This window comes from Amblyraja radiata, chromosome 22, assembly GCF_010909765.2.
Source record: "Amblyraja radiata isolate CabotCenter1 chromosome 22, sAmbRad1.1.pri, whole genome shotgun sequence".
NCBI lineage: Eukaryota > Metazoa > Chordata > Chondrichthyes > Rajiformes > Rajidae > Amblyraja > Amblyraja radiata.
Window position 1 is genome coordinate 29,579,082 of NC_045977.1, and position 23,353 is coordinate 29,602,434.

The 23,353-nt window shown below is 41.2% G+C and overlaps 1 protein-coding gene across 9 annotated transcripts in view; it reads left to right on the forward strand.

The window, feature by feature from the left end:
- Positions 1–23,353, forward strand: part of tnrc6a (trinucleotide repeat containing adaptor 6A) — an 86,026-nt gene that overhangs the window by 28,983 nt on the left and 33,690 nt on the right. For 6 of the 9 annotated variants that reach the window (XM_033040867.1, XM_033040868.1, XM_033040871.1 and 3 more), the window contains exons 5-6: positions 16,458–16,781; positions 19,989–20,036. In XM_033040867.1, the coding sequence (XP_032896758.1) occupies positions 16,458–16,781; positions 19,989–20,036 (372 nt within the window). The remainder of the gene's footprint in view (positions 1–16,457; positions 16,782–19,988; positions 20,037–23,353) is intronic. The other 3 variants (XM_033040869.1, XM_033040874.1, XM_033040875.1) reach the window with 1 other exon arrangement.

Sequence of the window (23,353 nt, forward strand, 5' to 3'; positions counted from 1 at the left end):
CTTCAGGTAGAAGGTACAGGAGCCTAAAGACTGCAACAACCAGGTTCAGGAATAGCTACTTCTCCACAGCCATCAGGCTATTAAACCTGGCTCGGACAAAACTCTGATTATTAATAACCCATTATCTGTTATTTGCACTTCATCAGTTTATTTATTCATGTGTGTATATATTTATATTATGGTATATGGACACACTTATCTGTTTTGTAGTAAATGCCTACTATGTTCTGTGTGCTGAGGCAAAGCAAGAATTTCATTGTCCTATGCAGGGACACATGACAATATACTCACTTGAACTTGAACACTTGAACTTGATGTGTTAAGTTGTTATGGATAGAGAACTGATTGGCAGACAGGAAGCAAAGAGTAGGAATTAACGGGTCCTTTTCAGAATGGCAGGCAGTGATTAGTGGGGTGCCACAAGGCTCGGTGCTGGGACCCCAGTTATTTACAATATATATTAACGATTTAGACGAGGGAATTAAATGTTATATTTCCAGGTTTGACACAAAGCTGGGTGGCAGTGTGAGCTGCGATGAGGATGCAGGGTGACTTGGATAGGTTGGGTGAGTGGGCAGATGCAGTATAATGTGGATAAATGTGAGGTTATCTGAAGATCAAACAGTATTGCTTAGCACATGTATCTGGCTGACACCTTATTCCGTGCTCCCAGGAGGTCGAACGCCCAGCACACATCAGAAATAGACACTTTTGACGTGATGGCAATTGATTTCACTCATCCTTCACATCTGGATACGTTGGTGGTTCACACGACAGAAGATGCCACCCTGCAGATGCTCGCCTCAGTCATCAATCACGGATGGCCTGGCAATCAGCAATACTGTTTGATCAACACTTTGGTGGCAAGAACAGGAAGGCAGATTATTATCTGAATGCTGTCAGATTAGAAAAAGGGGAGGTGCAACGAGACCTGGGTCTGCTTGTACATCAGTCACTGAAAGTACGCATGCAGGTACAGCAGGCAGTGAAGAACGCTAATGGCATGTTAGCCTTCATTGCAAGAGGATTTGTGTTTAGGAGCAAGGAGGTCCTACTGCAGTTGTACAAGGCAGTACAGTATAGTGAGACTGCACCTGGAGTATTGTGTGCAATTTTGGTCTCATAATTTGAGGGAGGACATTATTGCTACTGAGGGAGTGCAGTGTAGTTCCTGGATTGGCGGGACTGACATATAATTAAAGAATGGGTCGAGAGGGTTTGTATTCACTGGAATTTAGAAGGATGAGAAACAACAAAATCCTAAAATGATTGGACAGGCTGGATGCAGGTAAATATTTCCTTATGTTGGGGGAGTCCAGAACCAGGGGTCACAGTTTAAGAATAAGGGGTAGGCCGTTTAGGACTGACATGAGGAAAAAATTCTTCACCCAGAGAGTTGTGAATCTGTGGAATTCTCTGCCACAGAAGTCAGTGGAGGCCAGTTCACTGGATGTTTTCAAGAGGAAGTTAGATTTAGCTCTTAGGGCTAAAGGAATCAAGGGATGTGGGGATAAAGCAGGAACAGGGTACTGATTTTAGATGATCACCATGATCACCCCCCCCCCCCCCCCCCCCCCCCCAAAGGCACCAAAGTCGCTGAAGGTAAGTTTTGTAACGTACCTAGCGTATGGAGTCATATGGGCCAAGATGTCAGATAATCCTTTGATTGAAGTCTGGTGTTGACCTGTTTACAAAAGAAAAAAACAGTGCTGGATTATCTCAGCAATCAGGGAATTGGATCATATTTATTCTGTATTGAGACCCTCAATTTTATTTTCATTTAAATGTCCTCTCAATATCCTCTGAACCAAAAAAAACCTCATCCAATCTTGCCAGATTTCCAATTTTAGTTGCATCTTAAATCTCTGACAATCACAGCAATCCTTATGAACCAGTTAGTTGCTGGGGAAACATTGCAAACATTTATAAACCAAAAAGTGTTTTTCCTTTCATTGTCCTGCGGTGGCTCATGAGTGAAGCTCCGCTTTTTTTTCCTCATGATTTTTTTTTTTACTTAAATTATTTTTTTTTAATTTATTATTATTTTTTTTTAATTAAATCAAATGTTTTGTATCATACAAAGACATCTAAAGCTCTCCTTGTAGGGATTTTTATTTCTGAAAATGACTCGCTTTCTCAAACAAGGCAAAGATCCTACAATGCCTCTTCATGGTGAGCTTTTTTATTGGTGCTATGTTGTTCGCTTCGTGTACCTCCTGTGACCTCTATTGCTCAAGCTTTTAAGAAATCCTTGATTGTGAATGCTTTACAATGTGAATCCAGGAATTCCATGTCAGCTTGGTCTACTTCGAACCCAGCCTCCTTTACCAACTTGGCAATGTTTTCTTGGAGATTTGTCAGGATCGTAAATCTGCGGAGTTGTGCATACAGCTGACAATTTCCTCCATGTATTCATTGTTTTCTCGGGTTACATCATATCGAGAGGCGCTCATATAGTCTCCAGCTAAACACAAAAGCTGGAGTAACTCAGCGGTACAGGCAGCATCTCTGGAGAGAAGGAATGGGTGACGTATCGGGTCGAGACCCTTCAGATTGGTTAGGGATAAGGGAAACGAGAGATATTGATGGTGATGTCGGGAGATAAAGACCAGTGAATGAAAGATATGCAAAAAAGTAACGATGATAAAGGAAACAGGCCATTGTAAGCTGTTTGTAGGATGAAAATGAGAAGCTAATGCCACTTTGGTGGGAGAGGGATACAGAGAGAGAATGCCGGGGCTACCTGTAGTTAGAGAAATCAATAGTCATACCACTGGGCTATAAGCTGCCCAAGCGAAATATGAGATGCTGTTCCTCCAGTTTGCGTTTAGCCTCACTCTGACAATGAACGAGACAGAGGACAGAAAGGTCTGTGTAGGAATGGGAAGGAGAATTAAAGTGTACAACAACCGGGAGATCAGGGCTGGTTCAGGAGGGCTGAGCGAAGGTATTCCGGGAAATGATCGCCCAGTCTACGTTTGGTCTCGCTGATGTATGAGAGTCCACATCTTGAAAAACGGATACAGTAGACGAGGTTGGTGGAGGTGCAAGTGAACCTCTGCCTAACCTGAAAGGATTGTCGGGGTCCTTGGACAGAGTCGAGGGAGGAGGTATAGCGACAGGTGTTGCATCTTCTGGGGTTGCAGGTGACCGTCACCCATTCCTTCTAAGGGATGCAGCCTGTCCCGCTGAGTTACTCCAGCTTTTTGTGTTTATTTTCGGTTTAAACCAGCATCTGCAGTTCCTTCTTACACATAGTCTCCAGCTATCTTGATATTGTATTTCCACCAAACCTCCAGCTATCTTGAAGCACATCTCTCATCACCAAGCTCCATAACCTGGACATCTTTCTTTGCTTTATGATCCCTGATTTCCTCATCTGCAGACATCAATCAGTGCAGATCAGTAACAACATCTTCTCACTGCCCATCAGCCTCAACACTGCATACTTAGCCAAAGTCATGTGTAAAGGGAGAAGAGCAGGGGGCTAAGTACAGCTCCAATGCCATCTATAATTTCTCTGATGATACCACTGCGGTTATTTAAATCATCAGTGATAAATCAGCATACAGTAGAGAGAGAAAACACCTGGTAGTGGTACCACAACAACCTTTTGCTGAACGTCAGCAAGACCAAGGAGAACTGATCATTGAAGTCTGGAGATCACGTGCCACTTTTTATTGCTGGATGGGTGGTGGAGAGAGTTAACAGTTTAAATTCATGGGGCTAACATCTCAGATGACCCCCTGGGCACAGCACAGATATAGTCACAAAGAGTCTGTCTTCTTAGAAGTTTAAAGAGATTTGGTGTATTTTCAAATGTTCTAGAAAGTTTGACTAGTTTCATCATGGCTTGGTATGGCAATTCCAACACGAAGGAACGCAAGAGGCTGCAGAAAGTGATGGAGTAGGGTAACAATTTCATATTGACTGTCCCTGAATTATTGTGCCTTTCCAAATTAAGGTTTATATTGCCCCTTAGGATTGATTCCAGTAATTTGCAAAAGTTAAATTAACTGCTTTCAAAGTGCATGTTTTATCCTTTTTCTCAATGCCAAACTGTTTTACTCTACTACTCGTAAGACTAAATTATCAATTTGTTCTTGGAATGATAGGGAATTTACAATACAGAAGGAGGCTGGAAAATCAAAGGTAGACAAAAATGCTGGAGAAACTCAGCGGGTGAGGCAGCTTCTATGAAGGAAATAGGCAACATTTCAGGTCGAGACCCTTCTTTAGACTGATGTGAGGGTATGGGGGGGGGAGGGAGCGGAGAGAAGAAAGGAAGAGGTGGAGACAGTGGGCTGAGGGGGAGCTGGGGAGGGGAGGAGAAAGCCGGGACTACCTGCAATTAGGGAAGTCAATGTTCATACCGCTGGGGCGTAAAATGCCCAAGCGAAATATGTGGTGCTGCTCCTCCAAATTACGGTGGACCTCATTCTGGCTATGGAGGAGGCCCAGGACAGAAAGGTCGGATTCGGAATGGGAAGGGGAGTTGAAGGACTGAGCCACCGGGAGATCAGGTTGGTTATTGCGAACCGAGTGGAGGTGTTGGGCGAAGTGATCGCCAAGCCTACGCTTGGTCTCGCCGATTTAGAGCAGCTGTCACCTAGAGCAGCGGATGCAATAGATGAGGTTGGAGGAGGAGCAGGAGAACCTCTGCCGCACCTGGAAAGACTGCTTGGATCCTTGAATGGAGTCTTAAGGGGGAGGTAAAACGACAAGTGTAGCATTTCCTGCGGTTGCAAGGGAAAGTGCCAGAAGAGGGGGTGGTTTGGGTGGGAAGGGACGAATTGACCATGGAGTTACGGAGGGACAGTCTGCGAAAAGCAGACGGGAGGAGATGGGAAGATGTGGCCAGTGGTGGGATCCCGTTGGAGGTGCGAAAAGGTCAGGATTATTTGTTATATGGACGGCTGGTAGGGTGGAAGGTGAGGACAAGGGGTACTCTGCCCTTGTTACGTGTGGGATGGGGAGTGAGAGGAGAGTTACGGGGTATGGAAGAGACCCTGGTGAGAGCCTCATCTATAGTAGAAGAGGGGAACCCCCTTTCCTTGAAGAATGAGGACGTCTCCGATGCTCTGGTGTGGAACACATCATCCTGGGTGCAGATGCGGCGTAGACTGAGATATTGGGAGTAGGGGATGGAGTCCTTACAGAAAGCAGAGTGGGAAGAAGTGTAGTCCAGATAGCCATGAGAGTCAGTGGGTTAATAGTAGATGTCTGAGGAAGGACACCAAATCTGAGGAAGGACATTATTGCCCTAGAGGGAGTGCAGAGAAGGTTCACCAGACTGATTACTGGGATGTCAGGACTGTCTTATGAAGAAAGACTGGATAGACTTGGTTTATACTCTCTAGAATTTAGGAGATTGAGAGGGGATCTTATAGAAACTTATAACATTCTTAAGGGGTTGGACAGGCTAGATGCAGGAAGATTGCTCCCGATGTTAGGGAAGTCCAGGACAAGGGGTCACAGCTTAAGGATAAGGGGGAAATCCTTTAAAACCGAGATGAGAAGAACTTTTTTCACACAGAGTGGTGAATCTCTGGAACTCTGCCACAGAGGGTAGTCGAGGCCAGTTCATTGGCTATATTTAAGAGGGAGTTAGATGTGGCCCTTGTGGCTAAGGGGATCAGAGGGTATGGAGAGAAGGCAGGTACGGGATACTGAGTTGGATGATCAGCCATGATCATATTGAATGGCGGTGCAGGCTCGAAGGGCCGAATGGCCTACTCCTGCACCTAATTTCTATGTTTCTATGTCGGTCACTAGTCTATCCCCTGTGATGGATATAGTGAAGTCTAGAAATGGTAGGGAAATGTCGGAAATGGTCCAGGAGTATTTGACTGCTGAATGGAAATTAGTGGTGAAATGGATGAAGTCAGTGAGTTGTGTGTGGGTGCAGGAGGTAGCACCAGTACAGTCGTTATAGAAAGCAAAAAATCTGCAGATGATGGAGGTACTCACCTGGTTGGTTAACATCTCTGGAGAGAGAAAAACAATGTTAACATTTCGGGTCAATGACCTTTTCAACATAATTTTCAGCCTGCACTTTCTTTTGAGCTAAGAGTTTATCCAGTTCTGTCGTAACTGAGACACTCACTCCAGCTCTGTATAGTAGTTGTTTGTGGCCTATAAAAGGGAAAGCAAACATTTTGTCTTTGTGAATCCTTGTATTGGCAATAGAAGGCACAGAAGAGTACATTGTTCACTCATGCTCAAGGATAGCGAGAGGAAATTCTGCAGAATTAAGGAAGAAAAACGTGCCCATTCTGAAGTGTAAAAGACAAATGGAAGATGAGTTAGTTACAGTATTTAAAAGTACTATTAACACCGTTTTCTGTAAATTTCTGTTTCTTTGACTGTTCATTTTGCCTCCTCTACCCTTCTGTGCTCATCCTCAATTAAAATAAACTGTTCAGCATTTATGAGATTGCTGAATATTCAAAAACATCCGTGTGTTGCTTTTAAGGAACAGAATTTCTCTGTGCATTTAACCCAAAATGTGAAGATTATATTTGTGTGTTATGTTAGTGCAATAAATTGTACTCTTCAAATTTTGATTATTCATTGTCAGCCCAATCCTTGGGTGTAATTAAATTTGCAATGGGTGGCTTCACAAGTGGTCAACATTATATTTAGCAAGTGGATGGGCTATCAATGCCAAGATGAGGTCCAATTTAGTTCTTGCTCACTGTTGACTTTAACTAATCTTACTGATGTCAAAGACAACTGCCATTACCGTATTTGCCGGCGTTGAGAAGGTCCTTCAGGGTAGGTACGTGTAGTGCTGCTGAGCAGGAATTTCCAGGATTTTAACCCAGTGGCAATGAAAGACTGGCGAGATGTAAAGAGACTGCAGATGCTGGAATATTGAACGGCTGTGACCTGAAACATCTGTTTCATTTTCTTCCATGGACGCTGTCTGATCTGCTGAGTTACTTCAGCAGCTTGACCTGTACAGCTTGTCTCGGTTTAGTTTGGAGATTCTGATACAGGCCCTTTGGCCCACTGAATCCACACTGACCAACAACTACCCATACACTACACACACGACAGTTCTTTCACATGAGACGGAGGTTCACCTTCATATTCTCTGCCCTCATCTACTGCATCTGTTCTCAGTATGGACTACTACATATTGGCGAGACCAAGCACTGACTGGGCGATCGTTATGTTGAACACCTACGCTCAGTCCGCCTTGGGCTCCGTGATCTCCCGGTTGCCAAGTATTTTAACTCTCCTTCCCATTCCCATGCTGACCTTTCTGCCCTGGGCCTCTTCCCCGGTCAAAGTGAGGCCACACTCAAATTGGAGGTACAGCAACTAATATTTTGCCCAGGCAGGTTACACCGAGCAATGAGTGTTGATTCCTCTAATTTCAAGTAATTCGTGCATTCCCTCTCTCTCTGTCCCTCCTCGCCCTAGTCATCCTACTAGTTTTACTGTTCGCATTCCCCTCCTCCACAGCCAATAATGAACCATTGTGGATTATTTGGGCATCTGTGACGGCTCATATTTGTTCTGTACCTTTTCATACCTTTAGTTTCCCTCTCCCCTGACTCTCAGTCTGAAGAAGGGCCTCGACCAAAAACATTCCTGTCATGGTAACTGACGTCATATTGAAATGTATCACGTCTATGGGTCCGACAGCCGCCTATTCCTTTTCTCCAGAGATGTTTCCTGACCTACTGAGTTACTCCAGCTTTTTGTCTCTAGTGGATGATCTTGTTGAATATGAGAATTTGATGAGTTAACTTGCAAGCAGATGCAATAGTTTTTCTCCAACTATATTGCCCATAACAACATTTCTTATAGGCCTGACAATCTTTGTTTGGCCCTCATTGTTCCTGGGCCAACGTCTTGAGCCATGATAATAATAATTAAGCTTTATTTCAGACACAGGTCCATATAACACATCATACAGTATAAGGAGATACAAAAAATACATTAAAAATTGCATATTAGCCTATAAGATATACAAGCTATTGCACCAATGCCATCTTAGCCTAGAAGTGAATCTATAGCAGCTTTTCAGAGGGCTGACTAGGGCTTCAATTATGTGGTTCTCTGACTTGTCCAGGCGACACATAAAACTAAACATCAGCTGTCTTAAGAGTGCCTCACAGGTTGGCACTCTAGTGGACACAAACAATTGACTGGCACTATGCCACCTAGGGACACGAAGCAGCAACCTCATTGCATCATTGTATGCTACCTTGAGCCTCTGCATACTCTTTTTCTTATAGTTAGACCACAATTGAGCAGTATATAACGGTGTGATGTAGGTTCTGAACAAGGAACACTTCACAGAGTCAGAGCACATAGAAAACTTCCTTATAAGCATGTTAGCTTGAAAATAAATTTTACAGCGCTGTCGGTAGAGGTCTTTGTCATCCGTCCAGTCATCGGATATGACATGACCTAGGTATTTAATTTCCTCACACACAGCAAGAGGACTGTCTGACAAATAAAAGGTCGGAAAAGTTGATTTCCTGTCCTCAGCGCTTCTAACTATCATTATGCGGCTTTTCTTAGCGTTATACTTTATGTCATAATCAAGGCCATACTGAGAGCACACCTTCAACATCTGCTGCAGCCCAGCACTTTATGGACAGAGCAGGACCAGGTTGTCTGCAAACATACGATGATTAACAATAGTGTTGCCCACAAGACAGCCAGTTTTTAACCTATTTAACTGATTTGATAATTCATCCATATAAACATTAAATAAAATAGGAGACAAAATCCCTCCTTGCCGCACTCCGTTACTAACACAGAATGGAGCAGATACAACATTGTCCCATTTAACCGGAAACGTTTGATGGGCATACGAAAACACTAAAATTCTCACTAAAAATTTAGGGGCACCTCTATCTAGCAATTTTACAAACAATTGTTCATGATTAATTCTATCAAATGCCTTGGACGCATCAATAAAACATAGATAAATATAAGAAATGCACAGTGAAGGCTTGAGGGAGAGGATAAGAAATCTGAAGACTGACTGCAGAGCTGCAGTCTGGAAACTGTTGCATACAGTGTATTCGAAATGTATTCAGACCCCTTCAACCGTTCCACATTTTGTTACGTTACAGCCTTATTCTAAAATGGATTATATTATTTTTTTTATCATCAATCTACACACAATACCCCATAATAAAAGTGAAAACAGGTGTTTAGAAATGTTTGCACTGTAATTAAAAAGAAATAACTGAAATATCACATTTACATTAGTATTCAGACCCTTTACTCAGTACTTTGTTGAGGCAGCGATTACAGCCTCGAGTCTTCTTGGGTATGACGCCACAAGCTTGGCAAACCTGTATTTGGGTAATTCCTCCCATTCTTCTCTGCAGATCCTCTCAAGCTCTGTCAGATTGAATGGGGAGTGTCGATGCACAGCTATTTTCAGGTCCCTCCAGAGATGTTCGATCGGGCTCATGTCCGGGCTCAGGCTGGGCCACTCAAGGACATTCACAGACTTGTCACGAAACCACTCCTGCATTGTCTTGGCTGTGTGCTCAGGGTCGTTGTCATGTTGGAAGGTGAACCTCCGCCCCAGTCTGAGGTCCAGAACGCTCTGGAGCAGGTTTTCATGAAGGATCTCTCTGTACTTTGCTCCGTTCATCTTTCCCTCGACCCTGACTAGTCTCTCAGTTCCTGCCGCTGAAAAACATCCCCACAGCATGATGCGGTATGGTATTGGCCAGGTGATGTGCAGTGCCTGGTTTCCACCAGACGTGACGTTTGGCACATTCAGGCCAAAGAGTTCAATCTTGGTTTCATCAAACCGGAGAATCTTGTTTCTCATGGTCTGAGAGTCCTTTAGGTGCATTTTGGCAAACTCCAAGCGGGCTGTCATGTGCCTTACGGAGTAGTGGCTTCCGTCTGGCCAATCCACCATAAAGGCCTGATTGGTGGAGTGCTGCAGATATCGTTGTCCTTCTGGAAGGTTCTCTCATCTCCACAGAGAAACACTGGAGCTCTGTCAGAGTGACCATCGGGTTCTTGGTCACCTCCCTCTCCCAGGGCCTTCCCCGATTGCTCAGTTTGGTTGGGCGGCCAGCTCTATGAAGAGTCCTGGTGGTTCCAAAGTTCTTCCAGTTAAGAATAATGGAGCCCACTGTGCTCTTCGGGACCTGCAATGCTGCAGAAATTGTTTTATACCCTTTCCCAGATCTGTGTCTCGACAGAATCCTGTCTTTGAGGTCTACGGACAATTCCTTCATCTTCATGGCTTGGTTTTTGCTCTGACATGCACAGTCAACTGTGGGACCTTATATAGACAGGTGTGTGCCTTTCCAAATCATGTCCAATCAATTTAATTTACCACTAGTGGACTCCAATCAAGTTGTAGAAACATCTCAAGATAATCAATAGAAACAAGATGAACCTAAGCTCAATTTTGAGTGTTATAGCAAAGGGTCTGAATACTTATGTAAATGTGATATTTCAGTTATTTCTTTTTAATTGCTTTACAAAAATTTCTAAACACCTGTTTTCGCTTCTTAAATCTGGGGTATTGTGTGTAGATTGATGATTTAAAAAAATGAATTTAATCCATTTTAAAATAAGACTAGCGTAACAAAATGGAAAAAAAGTGAAGGGGTCTGAATACTTTCTGAATACACTGTATCATAGTGACTGATCTCAGTTTCAGGCTTGTGCTGTTAAGTTTTGGTTGGCTGAAGTTTTCCCATCTGCCTTTGATTTACTCTAACCGAAAAGGAAGTTGTTACACGTGGGATAACGCAGCTCAACATTGGGGCCCTTATTCTGGAAGAGTTGGCAAGCAGCCCTCTTTTATAACAGTATCTTTTATAAGGGTAATGTGACAACATGCTTCTCCATTTTGAATTTGTACTTGGAGAGGGGGGGTGGGAGAATTGCCATCTGTTTGTTGGCAGCGTCTCTGGCTATCATGTTATGGTCAAGCCTCTCCTAATTCCACACTTCTTTCTCTCACTCCACCCCCAATATCTGAAAATGTGACTGTCCAAGTTAATTGTAGGTCAAGCTCTAATTAAATTATTTTATTTTCTGTGCGTGTATATCCAATTATCAGAAGAATGTGTAATGGCTAGCCAAAATGTAATTGAATTTCATCTCTGAGGTGCCTAAAATAGTGCCGTGGGGAAGAGAGGAGAAATAAATATAACAGCCACTTGATCAGTAAGACTTTTTTTAAATAATTTGCAGCTTGAATATTGAATTGTTGATGTTTAAGCTGTTTATTTTAGCAAACTTTAGGGAGAAGTGTATTTTAAAAGCACAAAGTAGTAGCTGTAAGTGGAGGCTCCTGAAGTGTTCTTGCTAATCAATTTGATTCGACCTGTTGCAGGTATCAAAATGGGTGACAACAATGAAGCTTTATACACCACCAAAAGTCTCCTTAAATATCTGAACAATTTGAATGAAATATTTTAGCTATTAAATGTATATGAACTGTTTTTGAACTGTGCTTTGTAGCAATGTAAAAACGGACAAAATCCTTTGTCTTTAAAGGGTTTGGTTGTTAACAGCACTGAATAAAGCACCAGAGTTCACTTGGAGTTATAATTGGAATTATAATTAAATATTTAATCCATTATCCCTGAAACATGCTTCAGGTGTTACGTTCTGCACTGGAATACACCAGCCTTTTTGCTTCATCAGAAAAAATACATTGATTGGTTTCCTAAATGTGTTGAAAGTAGATTGCTTAAAATGATTGTATCTAAAGTATAATACATAATTGAAGTGAAACTTTAAATTTAAAGTAAATTTCAACCTGTGTGCCTGCTCGTGGTCTGCTTTTAATTCTACTTTCTAGAATCTGTTCATAGGCTCAGCTTACTTTTACCTAGATCAACATGTTGCCCTTTGGGCTATGAAAGAATGAATGAACAACATAATGATATGTAATTAAAGAGTAGCATTAAGAAGTAATTAGTGAATTTTGGGAGTGGCTTCTAAAATACACCCTTATGATAACGGAACCAGGAATGAAAATTAAAAAAAATATCTGCAGATGCTGGTAGTGAAACAAAAACAAATGCTGGAAACTTAACAGGTTACCTTACATCTAAGGAGAAATAAAATCAATGTCCCTGTCGAGAGACTTTATAGGAATTGGAAAAGTGGATTTTTTTTTAATTAGACGGGATGGGTGAAGGAATGAATAGTACAGTCTCAACAAAATAATTGCATTGCATCTTTTTGTTTAAACTCTTCCTTGTGGCATCATTGGGATATAATGCCTTGGGTTTCCTTCCTCTTTACTGTGGCAATGGAGTCCTTGATATAATACTACCATCGCTTTACATTCACTCCCATTGTCATTAGTCTGAAGGTTCTGCACTTGGGAAAGTGGAAGTGTCATTCCTACCCTTTTTACAATCAGAACATTACAACACAAGGGCAGGTCCTTCGACCCATAATGTCCGTACTGAACATGTTGGGTTAAATTAATCGCCTCTGCCTTCTCATGATACATATCCCTGTATATCCACGTGTCGATCTAAAAGTCTACGCCGTTATAGTCTCTGCCTCCATCCCTGGTAGAGCTTTCCAAGCATCCACCTCTCTGAAAAAGCGTGTGTCATGCACATCTTCAAAATGTTGCCCCTCTCACCTTAAAGCTATGTGCTTTAGTCTTTGACATTTCCACCCTGGTTCCGACTGACTACCCAATCTATGCCTCTCTTAATTCAATATACTTCTATTGTGTATCCCCTCAGCTTTTTATGCTGCAGAGAAAATAACACAAGTTTGTCCAACACTCTCTTCCAAGCAACATTCTGGCATACCTCTTCTCTATCCTCTCCACCCTCATGTTCTAGTCATAACAACATCATTTCCCACTCACTTCATCCCTCTGACAACTGTACATCTACTCGGTTTTCTCATTCATGTGCTGAATTAGCTAAAACCCTCCCAGCCAGCAGTGTCCGACTTCCCCAATAGAAATTGGGCATATACAGGTTTATCTGTAGCATATCCAATTTGTACATATCCCATCTTACCCAGAAATGGTTCCAGTGATCCAGAAATCTAAAGCCTTCCCTCCTACACCATCTCTTAGACATTCATCTAATCTATCCTCATACTTTGGCGCTAACATGGGGCACTTTAAGTAATCTAACTGTGATAATAATATTAATGATTCCTAGCACCGTCTGCAGATATGGTCTTCTCGATTGCAAGAAACATCTAGAATTCCTACTTAGAACATAGAAAAAAGGTACAGGAGTAGGCCATTCGTCCCTTCCAGCCACACCGCCATTCAATATGATCATGGCTGATCATCCAAAATCAGTACCCTGTTCCTGCTATTTCCCCATATCCACTTGCTTCAAACCATGCATCAAAATGGATTGTCTTGTTCTGAATTTTGTTCTCTTAACGATGGCCATGACATTCTGCTTAAATGAAAAACACATCTACTCTCCTTCCTGCACCTCGATTCTCTCTGCAGCCTGGGACATTAAATTGCCAGTCCTGACCCTCCACAGCCATGTTTTTGTAATGGCTCTAATATCCCAGTCCCATGTACCTCTCCATGCTCTGAATTCATTTGCCAAGCCAGTCAGGACTCTTGCATTGAAATAAACACAATTTAATTCCACAGTCTTTCCTCGCTCCCTGCCGTACTCTTACTTGTCTACTGAACTTGTTGTCATTGACTCATGTGTCAGCTTGCAGCAATGGCTATTTTGGATCCCATCCCACTGACAATTAAGTTTCAATCCTACCTAACAGCACTAGCAAATTTGCCCAACAGAATAATGGTCCCCTCCAGTTCAGATGCAACCTGACCTTCTGCCCCAGAAGAGATCTCAATGCTCCAAAAATCATAATCCCAACCCATTTATCTGTCCTACCCGTTGTTCCATTCCACATTAGCATGTGGCATTGGAAGAAAATAATCACTATCCTTGAGTTCTGCTTTTTAACCTTTCTCCTAGCTCCCGCAGGAGGGCATTCCGTTTTCTACTTGGGTAATTTGTGCCACTGAGCACAATGACTTCTGGCTGCTCACCCTCCCCCTTGAGAATATTTTGAGCTGCTCAAAGACATATTTGACCCTAGCACCACGGATGCAACACTTCATGATGGAGTCCAGTGGTCACAGAATCTCCAGTCTGTCCCCTAACTAATGAGTCTCCTATCTCAATCGCTCTGTCTCCCTGCCTTCACTCCCTCTCCATCCCATAGTTTATTTTGAAAATTCTAGTTGCTATGAAATTTTGGTTTTATTGTCTCACGCTTTCCAATAACCATTTGATCTCAAAGCATAGACTTGATTGTGATTAAAGTTGTTTTTTTCCTAATTCTGCCTTTCGTATTAATGCAGTTTAATCATTTACGGAATGAAATAGGGTGTGTTTGCACGCTGAAATGGGGAGGGCTGCATGCTTTGGTCCCTTCTGGACAAATGTTGCTGTTCTTTGAATTTGGAAATGTTCAGCATCACAGATGAACCAAGGGATTCTGCTGCTCTTGCTCTGCTCTATATTTCAAACTGTTAATACAGACACTGCCTACAAACAAGAGTAATTGGGATATAATCAACAGGATGTGTCATAGAATTTATTTTGAGGATGGGGTGGTGAACAAGAAAGGATGGATTGTTGTAAGGAAAAACTTGCAGTTTGCTTCCAGGTAATTAGTAATGTGTAGTATCCGCTGAACTGTCTGCTTTCAGCTGCCTTGTGCCTAGGCAGCTGTTCTGCATGCTTGTCATTATTCACTCACCTGCCATTTTTCAGGGATCGGCTTACTGTGATGTGAATGATATTTTCTCTCTCCCTAAGAGTAATGCTGAGCCTTGTAGGTGTTTCAGTTTTGCACTGAGCCCTAATGTAGGACAGGTCAGGTACAGGACCTTCGGGCCATAATGTCCATGCCAAGCATGATGCCAAGTAAAACTAACCTCCTCTGCCTACTTGTGATCCATATCCTTGCGCACCCTGCATATCCAAGTGCCTTATCTAAAAGCCTCTTAAATATAGATTGTAAGTACGGCCCTAGCTATGCATTCTGTTTCTGTAAGAAGCTGCTAGCGAGTTTGTCTACATCTGCAGTATCCTCACATGGCATGAAATAGAAGGATTTTATATACAGCTTTCTGTATAAGGTTCCAATGACAAATGGAATAAAATGAGCTTTTCAGTGCTTTCATGAATTTGTATTATTAAACTTTCTTTATTTGCTTGTGATGAAAACATTATCTTTCTGAAATATGTTTCTTGCCCTTCTCCAGTTTATCATCTAGAGTAGCGATGAACCAGATTTTAAAACATTAGACTATAGTAATATTATAGCTTACAGATACTATGACAGCACACTATGATACCTGTCTCTGAAAGGACGTCAACCCTTTCTCTCAATTGTTCTGTCTCTACCACATCTATTCTCAAGATGAGATTTTCCCCTCCAGGACAACGGAAATGTCATCCTTTGTGGTTTTCCTATTCTTTCCTGTTCCATTTTGAGTTCCTGGTCGCAAGCCATTTTAACTCCCCTCCATATTCCTCACTGACCAGTCTGTCCTCTGCCTCCTCCATTGCCGGGGTGAGGCCCTCTTTCTTGCCTCTTTATACCAGCTATGCCCCCTTTACATTCTTAGTCCTGATGTACGGTCTCATCCTGAAACATTGATCATCCCTCTGACTCCACAGATGCTGACTGACCAGTTGAGCTCCAGCAGTTTTTATGTGTGCATTCCAGCATCTGCATCTCTTGTATCTCAGTATTTTTAAGTAAAATCCTACTGCATAGGGAATCCACTAAACGTGAATGTACGTAGTCTCCATTTATGTATCATGACATATATTTCCAATTTGCATTATTGGTTTTACTCTGATGGATATCTTCAGATTACAAATTAGTAATAATATTTTGAAACGACAGTTATTTCATAGTGTTGCACTCTTAATGTAATATTAAATCTACTTAAAGATAGCATACTGTTTTACTATAGGTGGAGATGTTTCTGCTATGGTTTTAGTAAATGCAAAGGAAGTTATTCTGGTGATCTTACAACCTCATCTGCACCATGTATGGATTAAAATTAACTGTGTGGGTTCCTGTGTCAGGTTCCACATTTTTAGTTGAGTTGGTGTGTTGTGAGTATTTTATATAAATAGATTTTTCTTTTTGCTGAAGTTTGACTGCATTTAAGGAGCCCATTCTTTCCTGCCTGAAAACTAAACCCATAAAAAGGGAACCCTGGACATTCTATAGTATCTTTTTTTAATATATAAAATTGCTCTTGACTTTTACCATCCATTGCTAATATTTTTCGGAAATTTGTGAATACTATTATTCAGATTCAGAATGAATACACGTACAAGCGTGAACATATGTATTCATGTACATATATTCACATGTTTTAACCATTGTCATGAAGTAAATATTTAGTGATATATCCATGCAGTAGACATTAACATTTTTTTCTTTCCCTCAAGTGCCAGCACCATCTAAGACCAGTCAAAGCCAGCTTCAGCCTGCCAACTCTAACAGCGGCACTTCCATAAATACCAGCAACAATAGCAATGCCAAGCGGGACCCAGCCAACACTCAGCAGCAAGCCTTGTCTCGATATCCTCCTCGTGAAGTACCGCCACGCTTTCGACACCAGGAGCAAAAGCAACTGCTGAAGAGGGGCCAGCAGCTACCATCAACAGCTGGGACTACAACATCGGTAATCACAAGCCAAACGGGAAGCAGTGCTGTTACTGTGCAGGCAGTGACCAACGGGCAGCTGCAATATAGCAGCAAACCATTGACAGGTAATCTACAACAGAATATGTACATAACAAGGCCTTCAACATAAAGGCAGAGTTTAAAATTCAGCACCATATTGCAATAAAATTTGGTCAGTCGGATCATCTCGACCATGCTTGCTTATTGGAAATACAAAACCAAAACAATACACAAGCATTAACTTGGAATTTAAAGTGAAATTATGTAATTGTTGCCCAATTGTGGAAATTAATGGAGAAAGAGTTACTATTTCCGAGTTAACGCCAAACTGTCAAAAAAAAAAGATGGAGAAATCAATATTGAGGATACAGAGAAATGGGGAGGGGAGAAAGATTAAAAAGGAAGTGGTATGTCAAAGTGGGAGGCAGAAATGCTGAATTTACAAAAGGAATGATAAAGACACTTAATTATACCAACAAACCCATGCTTCTAATTCTTTACCATTGCTCCTGAAAATACAATCGGAGAAGATGTCCCACTGGTCCTCTTACCCCCTCCCATATCTACAATCTGGTGCCATACACCTTTTGAAGGTGAAATGGCAATTAATTTTAATCTAGTATACATTTTGTTTTGCTTACATTTCTCCACATTGAGGAGTCCAAACAAAGACTGCTTTGTGGGACATCTTCACTTTAAACGATAACTTTATTGAGAATAAAGGCAGTAAATAAATATTAGTTTCAGTTAAGTGCTTTTTTTCCCCCCCAATGGCAGAAAAGGACATTTGTAGGAACAGTCTCCTTTACAATCTGGTTTGAACCCAGAGAAGAAGGGTCTCGACCCGAAACGTCACCCATTCCTTCTCTCCAGAGATGCTGCCAGCATTCTACCAGCATTCAGGCAAACTTTGGATGGGAGTTCTGTTGAGTGTCTTCTGGTGTCATTGTGTTTTTCAGTCAATTAAATTTCTGCAGACTAGAGCAACCATTATTCTGATATCTGCAAAGTGCATCTGCAGGATTAGGTAGTTGGGATATTTTACTGTGGCTCAAATTTTAACATTGGTAAACTAAATCAGAGTCCCCCAAACTAACAGGGCTGCTGCAATGTTTGGCCTAGTGTTCTACAAGTAAGCATTTTGATAGGTGGACGTGGGTATTCTGTGTCACACAAGGTGTCATCTGCAATTTTCCAACATTACAGAGAACAAAGAAGAGTTGGAGATAGGATAGGTGGGGGATTGAAGGGAGGATAGCATGTAAGTGGAAGATGAAGGGAGAATCAGGACTGATGACTACTTTGGAGGAGGCTGATGCAGGGACATACAGTAAGCGATGTTGAGTGGAGGCTGGCTGAGTCTCAGGAATTTGGACGAGGGTGGACACCAGCGATATGGGGTGAATGGGAGATGAGATGGGGGTTGTCGTGAGGTTGTGATGACAATGATGGTAAGACCATGAATAATGATATAAAGTTAAAGTTTCCAATTACTTGAAGGAAAATGGATGCCTCATTATCCAACACTAACCTCCATAGGGTGGAGCCTTTAATTCCAAAGTAAACCTCATCACTGCAGTTAAAATTTGCTTGATTGTTATCGTGGGGGTTATATGGCATGGTAGAATTTTGCATAGGCATTCTCAGGCATTTTTTGTATATTGATACATGTCACTGTGCAGACCTCTCGACCTCTGAGTGCTATCATCTTTATGTGTTTGGAGATTCCCTCCAAGACAACTGGGATGCCTAGTTCTGGATGATTCTTTTTCCAAAACATTCACTGATAGTAGTTTACTGAGTAGTTTATTCCTTCTCTGGCTGATCAAAACATTGCTGATATGTTTTCTCCTGGCTCTCCTCCCTTGTACTCACACCCCCAACCACAGAAGGAAGTGTTCCAGATAAACAAATAGAGGAAGTCTTTAGAGTTAAATGGTTACGCTTTATTAAACTGGGCTTAGTATTGATTAAGTGCCGCTGATCTACAATATATGATTCCTATCGATTATAACTTTCTTAACATCCTTCCCATTCTCCAGCCTATGCCCTATCTTAATAAAACCCTCCCTTCCCCTGCTATGATACTTTTTGCAACTGGAATGCAATGCTTCTCATTGAATATGCTATTTGCTTTCCTTTATTATAGGATGGGTTGGAGAAATTTTAATGTAAAATAAAGATAAAGCTTCAGAGAAAACGGGGAATTGTAAAGAAAATATTGCAGTGGGATAGAAAAATGAAATAGTCATATGTCTCCCAAGTATGAAATATGGGTTGAAGTTGCAACTACTCAAGACGTTGACTGAATTTATTTATTGTTATTGTATTTTCAAAAATCCTATTTGGGGTCCTTACATTATTCACATGCCCATATGGCTTTTCTAATAGCATAATAACTGACTATAACCCACCATGTATGATGAGAAAAAGGATTAACCTTCAAGTACATGGTGGCTGTCATAATGTCAGTAAATTTCAACGCTCGAAACAGCATTTAAGTACATTTGATGTGTAATTAGACAATACATGCAGGAGTAGGCCATTCGGCCCTTCGAGCCAGCACCACACAAATTAGAGGTGATTTGTGACAGTTTGTGCACAGCGAGACCACACGACTGGAAATAAAATAACAGGATCATCTGTTTTTAACACATTGACAGTTAAATGTAAGCCAGGGTATGGGGACTGTTTATCGTTGCTCTTTGACTAGTGGATTTCCACAGAAAAGGTAGAGACGGTCTTGTTTTAATATCTCACCAAAAAGACATGTGCTCTGATTATTTTTTTATTTTATTTTTTTTTAATCAGTTCGCCAATTTTCTCACTTGGACAAATCTTATACAGAGTGTATACAGAGCAGTTAAATGCAGAACCATTATCTGACCTCATTTGGACCGTTTCATTTTGTTTTCCTTTTCATGCAAGAGGCATTTTGTAGCTCTTTAGTGATTTTTGTATCTTGGAATAATGTCTGATTTTTATTGTTGAATAGCTTTTATTGAGCTTATTCGTGATATATGTCGTAATTTACACTTGCTTAGTTTTGCTGCAACATATTGCTAGTGAGAGCTGCAATGCAGTGCAGTTTGCACTCTTGGACTGCTTTACCAATTGTTTTATGTGCACTTACAGCTAAATATATCAGAAATTACTAGGCAAAGTTTTGCAAGTGTGCTGGTGCCGTTCATTGTTTTAATTATGATGAGTGAGAGAGTATTTTTCTTTCATCAAAAGCCAGCTGAGAGTATATTGAACCTTGATGCCTTTGTGGTTCTCTTGCTTTTTCTTAGGCATGCCTCCCATTCGGGATTTGGTCAGCCACTCCCCTAACCAGTCAGGTGACAAAAGCTTTTTTTCGCTTCCTCCTTTCTTTTCTTCTGTCTTCCTCTCCATTCCTTTCCCTCTGTATTCTCACTGTGGCTTTATTTTGCACATCCTGAACAATGAAGGGTTATGGCTGAGGCTGCTTGTGTGAGAACTTGCTTGGGATTATTAACTAGAGATGTTGGTTGGATCAATCATCTTGCTTTGCTTCTTGGTGATATCTGTCACAATGTTTTATGTTTGTAATAGACCTGCATGCTTTACTTAAATCCCTTATCTTTTGTGGCCCAAGGCCAAATTAAAGTTTTTTTGTACCTAGATTCAGTGAATGATGAGTAGCTCCTGCAGACTTCATCGCCTATGATCCTAAGATGCTACATAAACCCAGCAGTTTATTTTTAACTCTCAAGGTTATCTGCATTACAAGTCTGGTCTAGTCTAGTGGTAGCAGTTAATTTTCTTTCTGTGTGGCCTCATTTGATTGGTGTCATTGTGATCAAACTTGTCATTGCTAAGCAAAATCGAAAGGCACTTTCACATTCACCAATGGAATGGGTAGGTACTACTTCTATATCTTTGCCGGTGAGGTTATCAATCAGTCATTAGAGGTCGAGAGAGTGACTATCACCCTGAATCTTTTTGTTAAATCTTTCTTCTATTCTGATTATCAGGGCTGTGAGAGAGATGGAAAGTTTTTGAGGATATATTTCGTGTTCATATTCCTTTGAAAACAAAATAAGTTAATGACAATTCCTGGGGATCAAAATTAGGATTTAATTATCAAAAAGGCACCAGCACCACCTTGCACAACAGAAACCTCCAGCCTGAAAAAGGCAAGGTAGGCGAGGTGTAGGGAAATACATAATAATATAGGGGCGAGCTAGTTGTGCATCATTGGTAAGGTGCACAGTGCAATATGTGCCAGGTGCTGAGTTAATTTGTGTTCCTTTTGGGAAAGGTTAAAAGCAATTTTATGAATAAACTGAAGTTAATATCTTTTAAATTTTACTTCCAAGCTGAAAGACTAAGATTAGTTGAATTTATTTTATTAGGAATTTTAAACTTCTTGTGATATGTAATCATGTAATCCTATAGAATAATTCATAGTTTCTCTGTCATCATAATTCTCAGTTTCCAAGAAAATTGCATGGGAAACATGAAACACTGATTCACTTAACAGTTGAAGTCTCCATTTATCAGATTTGTGGTGGTTGTGGGTCTGTGGACTTCCTGTTTTCAAAGACCATTATTTTCCTCCAATTCTGTGGTTTCAGCAAATAGGGATTTGACAGTCATGTTGTCAGTGTGTTGCAGATAATTTCAGAGATTTGAGGTTTGACATCATTTGTATTGATTTACAAATGCTGCCTTCACTCCGTCAGAGTGACATAATCTCTTCAGCCATCTTTGTGCAAGGTATGACTCTGGTCAGTGGAGAGATTTTAAGTTGATACTCAGTGACTTTAGTTTTGCCAGGGCTCTATAATGCTGGACTTTGTGAAATGCTGCCTTTACGTTAAGGGAACTAATTGTCACCTAACTTGGAGCTCAGCTTTGTTCAAATATGGCCCAAGACTGAAAAAGTCTGCTTCAGCTGCAAAGCCCAATCATGATCAGTATGATCAGACTAAGTATCTCTTGTTAGCGCAGTTGTCGGCATCTTCCATTATTCTGATTCAGACCAGCAAAATATTTGATTGATTTGACTTTTATTCACAGGACATACTTTTGAAATTTTCCACAGGCTTGAATATTATTGGTTCCATGACTGCTATGTTCAGAGTTCTCAGCGATTTCTTGACATCATATTGAATTGGTGAAGGCTGGCTTCTGTGATGAAAGCTGAGATAGAGCATTGTTGTAGTTGTTGATATAGCAGAAATAAAGTTGGGGAATAGGGCCAGTGTATGTCTGAAACAAATGTATTTGATGTAACCAGCAGAAAGGCAGACTTAGCTGGGGCCCATGCGAGTGCCCATGGCTGCACCTTTAACTTGGAAAAAAGTGAAAGGAGTCAAAGAGAAATTAACTTTAAAAATCTTTGTCTTTGTTTTCAAATAGCTCAATGATCTCACTGCTTCTTTCATTTATAACCTCCTTTAGTCCAGCAAATTTCTGAATGCTGCATTCTTTTCTCTTGATCCTATCTAGTTTCAGTTTCCCCATTGGTATTGGTGATTTCAGTTGTAATTCTGCATCTCCCTCCCTAAATATGTTAGTTTCTTCTCATGCTCCATGATACTTTCTAAAATCTGTCCCTACTCGGCATTATCACTTTATAACTTTATCACTTTATAATCAATGCCCTGAGACAAAATTGTTTTTTTGGTCAAAATCTCCTGTTACAAAGCCATGGGATTTTTTTGCTGTTAAACATTATGCAGTTTAGTGTTTAGTTTAGAGATATAGCGCGGAAACAGGCCCTTCGGCCCATCGAATCCACGCTGACCAGTGAGCCCCACACGCTAACACTATCCCCCACACACACACACAACACACACTAGAAACAATTCACAATTATACTAAGCCAATTAGCCTGCCAACCTGTATGTCTTTGATGTGTGGGAGGAATCCCAGAGAAAACCCACGCAGGTCACGGGTGAACAGACAAGCACCCATAATCAGGATCAAACCCGGGTGTCTGGCGCTGTACGGCAGCAACTCTACCGCTGTTGTTACAATGCTGAATTTGTGTCAGCAATATGAAGGAATTGGGTAAATACTTGTAAAATAAATGAATTTGAAAAACGGAAGGGGAATGCAACTAGCATGGAGTAGTTGAATGCAGACTTGGATACTACCCACTTTGTTTTAAAGTTTCTATGACCAAGTGTTAAATTGCTAACCACGGAATAGGTTTTCAAATAGAAACAGACTATTCATGCTGGGTTAACTTTGTTGGATGGTAGACAAAAATGCTGGAGAAACTCAGCGGGTGAGGCAGCATCTATGGAGCGAAGGAAATAGGCAATGTTTCGGTTCGAAACCCTTCACTTTGTTGGGTTTGTTTATTTGTATTTTCAAATAGCTCATCTTTAGTTATTGACAGCATCTTGACAGGATTTTGAAGAAGTCCAGTGTGTATTTTTACTGGGCTGCATACTGTTAATGCATTGTGCTGAGCACATAGCAGTAATCCAGTTTATATTCAATATCTATTTTACAGAATGAATTAGTGTGCAGGAAAGGCCCTCGTTTGGTTTCCGGTTAAATTTAACTATAGCCTGAGACCTAAGACTTAGCACCACCCCAGCAACCCGCAGCTTGCTTCACTTAAGCTCAAGGCAGACAAACAACCTTATTTGTCCTTGATATCTCCTTTGTAGCCAAT